Raw genomic sequence first — 7914 nt, 5'->3', positions numbered from 1 at the left:
AATGTATAGCCCTGGTTATCAAAATACATTTCCAGTACGAAATGGCTCATCTGAATGGCAAGATCTTCACAATCAAGCAAATACAGCATTTCTGCTTCAACACTGTGGGTTGTGCGTGGCTCCAGCATCGCGCTTAGTCGTGCATCGCCCCAGTCCCGTCTGAATCTATGGAGTAGCAGCATGGATTTGTTGTCAAGTAAGTCAGGGCTCCTCTGGTCTGGTCTCGCTGGAGTGGAGCTCCGATAGAACCCAAACAGGCCAGCAAAAGTTCATTCATCGCTGATGGCGGGAAGATGTTTCTCTATGAATCGTTTGACGTCGACCATTTCCTGGGAAAGCAGAAACATAAATAAATAGAATAAATTGACACACCCTCACTAGCAACAAGACTTTTCAAAATAGCGGCTTTTCTGTTGGTTTTATCTCCATAGCAACCATTTTATGTTTGAGTCGCCTGGAGGTGACGAACAAATCTATATAATTTTTGGAAGAATCCGCAAAAGTAATTTTTTTGATTTCCTTAGCAACAAAGGTTTTTTGTTAGCTACGCCCACATTCCTAACATGTTCATATCGTATGTCGTATCGCTCCGTTCATCTTGAGCCAGCGATTACATTTTCATAAAATTCTGGTAAAAAAATGCAACAGGGAAAAGTAATTTTAGCTAGCTTGCCATGCTAACGCTATTCAAAATCTACAACTTCAAAACCTAACATTTTTAACTAGTAAATTCCCAATGATGCTCGAGTATTTAGGAGGCGATAGATTGAAATCCTTGCAAAAAGGGTGTCCAAATGCAGGCCTCGAGGACCGGTGTCCCACACGTTTTCCAACCAACCTGCCGTTGAAGCTCCTTATTGGCCAAACACACCTTATCCAGGTAATCAACAGCAGATAATACATAGTTTTCTTGCCTCAAACAGGGATAGGCAACTCAAAGGCTGCTGTGTCTGCATGATTTCCAGATATCTATAAGCTCTACTCATAACTGATTACCTGGTTCGGGTGTGTCCAGCCAATTAGAACATGCTAGATTTATACAATTTTATATATTGGAACACATGCAGGTATTCAAGGCACCCTTGAAGCCTGCAGTTGACTATTCCTGGCCTAGAAAGAGTTTACACCAGTAGAGGGTACTAAAGGGGATTTTTCTATTTTAAATTCAAGATAATAGTCTCTTTCTAGGGTCAAAGGGTCAACAAAACTTTGGTTATGGTTGTAGATGGATGTTGTGAGTGAAATTATGATTTTCACATATTGTGCAAAAAAGAAAAAAAAAAAGGCATAATTTCCCATTGTTACATAAGCTTTCGGTGGTGTGGACATCCCATAATAATTTTAAAATTTCCTTTGGATATCCCTGACTTGTGTTTCGTTTTCTCTAGTTCAGAGGTCGGCAACCTTTAACAATAAAAGAGCCATTTGGGCTCGTTTTCTACTGGTCAAAACCTAGAAGGAGCCGCATAGTTTTACTGTAGCCTTTAAGAGATTTGGATTTGATTGCATGACCTTATTTAATTATTTATTTATAAATATGAATTATGTCGTATTGTTTGGAATGAAAAAAATCAAAAATCTAAAAAGAAACTAGCATTCCTCAAAATGGGATTTTTTCAAAACATGTATACCTTTAGTTGAGGCCAAATTAGTAAAAAAAAAAAAAAAAAAAAACGCTAGCTTGTTGCTTAATTACTAGCTAAACTCTAAATTAGCATAAAATTCCTCAGTAAATTAAATTAGCCAAAATGTTAGCATGTTGCTGGATTAAAAGCTAAACTCTAAATTAGCTGAAAAACTTCAGTAGTTAACAAAATTTAAAAAAAATGTTAGCATATTGCTAAAATATTAGCTAAACTTCAAATTAGCATAAAATTCCTCAGTAAATTAAATTAGCCAAAATGTTAGCATGTTGCTAGATTAAAAGCTAAACTCTAAATTAGCCTAAAAACTCCAGTAGTTAACAAAAATAAAAAAAAATGTTAGCATATTGTTAAAATATTAGCTAAACTTCAAATTAGCATAAAATTCCTCATGAAATTAAATCAGCCAAAATGTTAGGATGTTGCTAAAATAAAAGCTAAACTCTAAATTAGCCTTAAAACTTCAGGAGTTAACAATTAGCAAAAAAACGTTAGCATATTGCTAAAATATTTGCTAAACTTCAAATTAGCATAAAAAATTTAATTAGAGGCCAAATTACCCCAAAAAGCTAGCTCGTTGCTCAGTTACTAGCTGAACTACTAAATAGCCAAAATTCCCCAGTAAACTAGTCAAAAAAAGTTAGCCTGTTTCTAAAATAGAAGCTAAATTCTAAATTATCCCAGAAAAACTTCAGTAGTTAACAAATTAACCAAAAACATCAGCATTTTGCTCAATTATTAGCTTAACCCCAAATTAACAAACTCCTTAGTAAACTAAATTAGTCAGAATTGTTAGCCTGCTGCTTCAATAGAAGCTAAACTCTAAATTAGCCTAAAAACACAGTAAATAACGAGTTAGCCAAAAATGTTAGCATGTTGCTAAAATCATCTCCAAATTTTTTAAAATTACTATTTTATTTTTCTTCATCCAGAGAGCCAACATGGAGAGATAAAAGAACCACATGAGGCTCTGGAGCCGCAGGTTGCAGACCCCTGCCCCAGTTGATATTTTTTGAGCCCAATTAAAGATTTTGGCTCCATTCATTTTGTTCTTAACAGTTTAATCAAAAATGATGTGATGTCATCACTTTAGGGAGGATCACTCACTACGTCAAAAATTCGTTTTCACATTTTCGAGGCACATTCATTGAGAAGAGTTGTGAAAGCAATGCGTCCAGGACAGAATAACGCTGGAAGCAGGTCGGCACACAGACCTCAGGACAGGCACTGTGCGGTAGACCTCGATACGTCTTGAAGGCCATGTTCGCCGGGTTGATCAAACTCTTCATTTTCTCTGCCGTCTGGGTGCCGAACATCAACGGGACCAGAGGGTCGGCATCTCCGTGGCACTGCAGCACGTGCATGTCCTTGTTAGCGCTGTTGGCCGCTGCCTGAGAATAGAAGAGATTAGGATTACTCCTATCATCTGATTATGATTATCAGATGACTGGATAGCTCAAGTCGGCAAAAAAAAAGGAGTTTAGCTGGAATATGTTTAGGGTGAAGTTTTGACTAACTTGAGGGAATGACTTGCGGAGGGGAAGCCAGCAGCTTAGAGCGACCACGCCGGCCAGCTTCTGCTGAGTTGTCAGAGCTGTGTAAAGAGACAAAGCTCCGCCCTGGAAAAACAAACCCAGTAACCAGTTTGTCTCACATAGGATCTACGTTGTTCATCAACACAGACAACAAGTAAGACACTTCTGGCATCGTGTCAACAGGGATGCTTTTTTGTCCTTTAAATCTTTTTGTATTGTTGGTCAATTTTCTGCTCTAAAGTGAAACATTTTATAGAATAAAAGTACTTTTAACAAATAGAACAAAACAAGAGTTATTTCGTCATATTGTAGGATTTAATACACCCTCTGACACTTACCTGTGAAAATCCTCCCAGGATAATTCTGTGTGAAGGGATGCCATTCTTCACTTCTTGATCTATCAAGGTTTTCACTGTAAAATTAATAATAAAAAATATAAAAACTGCAAAAATAACTCTTCTAAAATCACACTTTAGACTCACGATTCTCCGAAGCCCTCTTGATTCCCGCCTCATCTTCATCAGCGTCGGGGCTCAACCCATAGATGTCAAACCTTAAGGTGACAAACAGAGACAGGTTGAGTCTGAAGTTGTTCACTATTTTGTATAGTCGTTCGAATCTACAATTCGGAAATCGAAATTTCCCAGAAGTCTCCAGTGTGCATTGATGCTCACTACAATGGTGAACTTTTTTTAATGTATTTTAGTTCATTTTTTGAATAAACCATTAATGTTTTCATCATCAGAACACAATGAAATAGTCTTAATAAAATGTTCATATTTATTAGACTTTACTTGGTGAAATCTGTGACGTCATGTGTAGCCGTTCACACCAGGCTTGGAAACGTTCAAGCGACCACTTCCAACGAAAGGTCTACGAATCTAAACGTCTAAACATACGTCTCTTTCATTCCTCTATTGTGGCTCTTTGGCTTTGAAGAACTCTTCAAACTTAACTAATTAATTAATTTATGTTTAGATTTTTGACAAATCGTTAAAATGATGGTAAAACTTTTAATTTACAGTCAGTGTAGTTTATAATCATTATCTTATTTCATTTAGACATATAGTTTTTGAAATAATTTGGATTCCACGCTAATGTTGTCATGTTTTTATTGACTAGTAAAAGAAGAAAAATGATGAAGGAACACAAAAGTAAATAATAGAAAATCTTTTGTTTCTTGCATTTTTAATTAAAGTAAATCTGCTGCAGCTGGAGGGTCTGATTAAACACAGGATGTGTTTTATTTTGAAAGGAACTTGAACGTGCTATTGTCAAAATGAAAGAAGTTTACTTGCTTATATATAGATAACTTCATTGTAGAGAGCATTTCAAAGCTATATTTTATAAATTAATTGCTTAGTGGTCACAAAAATATAAATAAAGTGTATTTTCTAACTTTGAGGTGAAACCATTGAACGTGCTTTAAAAGTTAAACCAATTAAAATTTGACTTAGTTTTAGTAGTGATGTATTGGTAGAGTCCTTTTCAATACATGGAAGTGCCAAATGTTTGTAACTTATCTTAAATGATAAATTATTAATTACAGTTTTATGACACCACAGCCAAATTGGAATTTAGCCCTCCAAACTGAGAAATGTGGATAAATAGTGTTAAAATTCAGACGTTACTACCTCTTGATGATGTCATCACTAGTCGCCGGTCAGCTACATTTGCGTGTAACTTCCAGCACTTAGAAAACACAATACGTCAGATTTATAACTTGAAAAAATAATTAATTAAATTTAAATGTAAACTTCTGTGCTTCATAGCACAACCACATGAAGAAATGTGTTTCCCTCCCAGCAGGGATACACAGCCCTACGTTTTCTCCTTAAAAAACACAATTTCAGACACCACTAAAGCTTTGAATGCTCCTATAATTGTAGAGGTAGTGAAAAGAATTTGGATATATCGAAGTAGATCTGTGAAAAATAAAATCCTGGAGCAAAATTTGTGACATTTCACATCCAGCTTCATCCAATTTTGAGTACATTTGCTAGAATTGGGTACAAGTCCACTGTTAACACCGTTTGCGTTCAGTTTTAGCGCGTTCTTGAAGCATCCCCAGTGTGTACGTAGCATCAGTGTGACAGGAACAGATCTGCCAGTGTCCAAAAAAATTGTGATCCTCACCAAGAAGGCATGGACATCCTCATGTTCAACGAAACAGGCATGGTGGGGCTGTGAATGACAGAAGGGGAGTCAAACAGGATGGAAGAAAAGAGCTCAGTGAAGCAAAAACAATCAAAGCAATAGACATTTAACTTACGCATGTGGACAAATGTACTTCACATGTGGTATTCTGATGCCAGCAAAAGCCTCTGCCCAGCCATGCCTGCAAAGGAAAATTAAAACACGTGTAAACTTTGCTTTATGAAGCCATTATGCACAGAAAAATAAATAAATAAAAATGTCTTTACATACCCAGTGTCACCAAGACCATGCAGGAATATGACCTGCACAAACCATATTACTAATCAGGACAGGTGAGTGGAAAAAGACACCTTGTTGCTGTTAAAAACTCACCGCCGCAGTAGCTTTCCGGGCAGCAGGCACTATGGCAGGTAAAGGCGCTGACATGTTGTTGCCGCACATACAGCGCTGAGACAGCTGATATGCGCGGGGGATGCTAGCACCTTGTTGCTAATAGCGGTGTGACCTGCTGTCAATCTGTGTCGATACCGTAATTATGGATTCCGAGCAAAGAACAGATAAAATAACAAATACCGACTGGCAATCCACTACCTCCCACTACCTGTGGATGGATAATTTTTATTTTCTAACACAGAATTAGTCCTAGTAAACAACTCGCCAAGTGGGCTTACTAGCTACTAGCCCGCTACTCGCCTTCTGCAAAGACAACCCGTTGTAGCCCCGCCCCCGTAGCAACATCCTTTAATCTCATTTGCTCCCCGTCTATAGGGTCAATTTGATTGGCTGTTAAACATGTCAATTTGATTTTCCTTCAAAGTAAGAAAAATTACTACAAAAAAACACATCTGCTGCGAAAGTGCAGGTTTTACAGCTGTTTTTCAGATTCATAATATTATATTTAATATAAATGGTTACAAAAAGCTTAAATAAAAAAAGATAGGTGAAAAGAATATTAAAATGAAACCTAATTCTGAAGAATTTATTCGGTGCAGTAAAATCGTATGCAAACATGACAAAATAACTAAAATAATTTGATTGATTTGTATAATGAATGTCTGAATTGTCAAAACTTCAGAATGAAGGAGCAATGATAGACTAAAATTAAATAAATAAATAGAAGTAATGGGAAGAAAAGTAGTCATGGAACAAACAAAACATGCATATATTTTCTCAATGTATTATGATTAAAAAAAATAATGAACAAAATACTAAAATAAATAGTGTTTTATCAAATTCGGACTGTGACTTGATTTTTCAAACTTTTAATTTGAAGTTTCCAGAAGTCCTCTCTGAACTGCATCCGCTTCCGACAGATCACGTGACGTGTGTGTCCTTGGTTTGCTAACTTTGGCATGTGAGCAGGAGAATCATGTCTTTTCCTAAAAAACCTGGTGGTAAAGGGTTGGATGTTTTACAAACTCTTCCACGAATCTCATTAGCAAATTTAAGGCCCGAGCCAGGAGCGAGGCATCGGGTAAATTTGATTTATTTATTTTATTGCGAAATTAATAATTAGCATAGTGTTGTTGCTAACATAGCTAGTTAGCTCTGCGAAGGGTTTTGTCCATGCATGGCCGCTGGACGATAAAAAGTAACGCTTTTGTGTTTCAGGAGAGAAGACGGGGAAGAGGACAGCACGGCGGAAACAGAAGCGGACGAGGTCACAAAGGAGAGCGGCAGAGGGGGACTCGACCTCGGCTGGGGTTTGAGGGAGGCCAGACCCCGTTTTATCTCGCTATACCTAAATATGGCTTCAACGAAGGACACAGGTAACAACATCCACCTGCACACATACGTCTAGCTATAATAAATATTATTGCAAATTATGTATTCAAACAAACATGGTTCCCAAGAGGTTTTGTAAAACTATTCTAACGTTTTAGTTATTTTAACAAAATGCATGTTTATTTTATTTTGAAATTATTTTCTTATGATTATAAATAACTCATAGCATGTATGCATTGCGAATATGAGCTAAAATCCTAAATTAATTCATTTTCTATTTGACTTACAATTTTAAATATTGAAAGTCATGTTTATGTTTTTAAAAATCATTTTATCACAATAAAATGGATTCCTGAAGGGTATTACAAAGTCATAAAAGCGTTGAATTTATGAATTTGAAAATAATATCTTAAAAAATCTTGAATTTTAACACCTGGGCCTTACAAATTATGCTGCTTGAAACTTCTGCATCTCACATTTCATGTCATATATATATATATATATTTTTACCACAATTATTTTTGATCAAATTATGTAAATAAACAGCGAGATTTGTGCACCAATACATTAAATGCCCACCGCGGGTTTGTAAAAAAAAAGCTGAAGGATCACAAGCTACATTTTTTATCATTAAATGTGAATAAACAGAAAATATTGAATAAAATGAAATTGGTCTTGATTTTTGACATGCATGGCTTTAAAAAGATCTTAAAACGTGTTACTGTAACTTGAATATGCTTGTAAGAACCTTAATAAAACTGTTCTAACGTACCTGGCACTTCAAACTGAACAAAAGTTAAACTTTCAGTTATAAAATCATTTTTTATGAATTTTTTTTTGCAAGAAAGCTAAAC

General features: G+C 35.9%; 2 protein-coding genes across 3 annotated transcripts in view; one reads left to right on the top strand and one right to left on the bottom strand.

Annotated features, from left to right (window-relative positions):
- lypla1 (lysophospholipase 1) overlaps positions 1-6072 on the bottom strand; it is a 6977-nt gene extending 905 nt beyond the window's left edge. The window contains exons 1-9 of one of the 2 annotated variants that reach the window (XM_024280394.2): positions 5708-6070; positions 5606-5637; positions 5451-5516; positions 5315-5362; positions 3661-3731; positions 3517-3590; positions 3161-3262; positions 2858-3034; positions 251-329 (exon numbers count right to left, since the gene is read on the bottom strand). In XM_024280394.2, coding sequence (XP_024136162.1) covers positions 270-329; positions 2858-3034; positions 3161-3262; positions 3517-3590; positions 3661-3731; positions 5315-5362; positions 5451-5516; positions 5606-5637; positions 5708-5776 — 699 coding nt within the window. In that variant the 5' untranslated portion in view covers positions 5777-6070 and the 3' untranslated portion in view covers positions 251-269. Of the gene's footprint in view, positions 1-250; positions 330-2683; positions 3035-3160; positions 3263-3516; positions 3591-3660; positions 3732-5314; positions 5363-5450; positions 5517-5605; positions 5638-5707 lie in introns of those variants that run through there. The other variant, XM_024280393.2, reaches the window with a different exon arrangement.
- A 548-nt stretch (positions 6073-6620) lies between these two features.
- The window catches only part of mrpl15 (mitochondrial ribosomal protein L15), a 4084-nt gene continuing 2790 nt past the window's right edge, over positions 6621-7914 (top strand). The window contains 2 exon segments of the mRNA XM_036217390.1: positions 6621-6809; positions 6947-7111. Of these exon segments, the coding sequence (XP_036073283.1) occupies positions 6705-6809; positions 6947-7111 (270 nt within the window). The 5' untranslated portion in view covers positions 6621-6704.

The sequence above is a fragment of the Oryzias melastigma genome, linkage group LG20 (genome assembly GCF_002922805.2).
Source record: "Oryzias melastigma strain HK-1 linkage group LG20, ASM292280v2, whole genome shotgun sequence".
Lineage (NCBI taxonomy): Eukaryota > Metazoa > Chordata > Actinopteri > Beloniformes > Adrianichthyidae > Oryzias > Oryzias melastigma.
The sequence above is the reverse complement of the archived record's forward strand: the minus strand, read 5'-3'. Positions and strand labels throughout refer to the sequence as shown.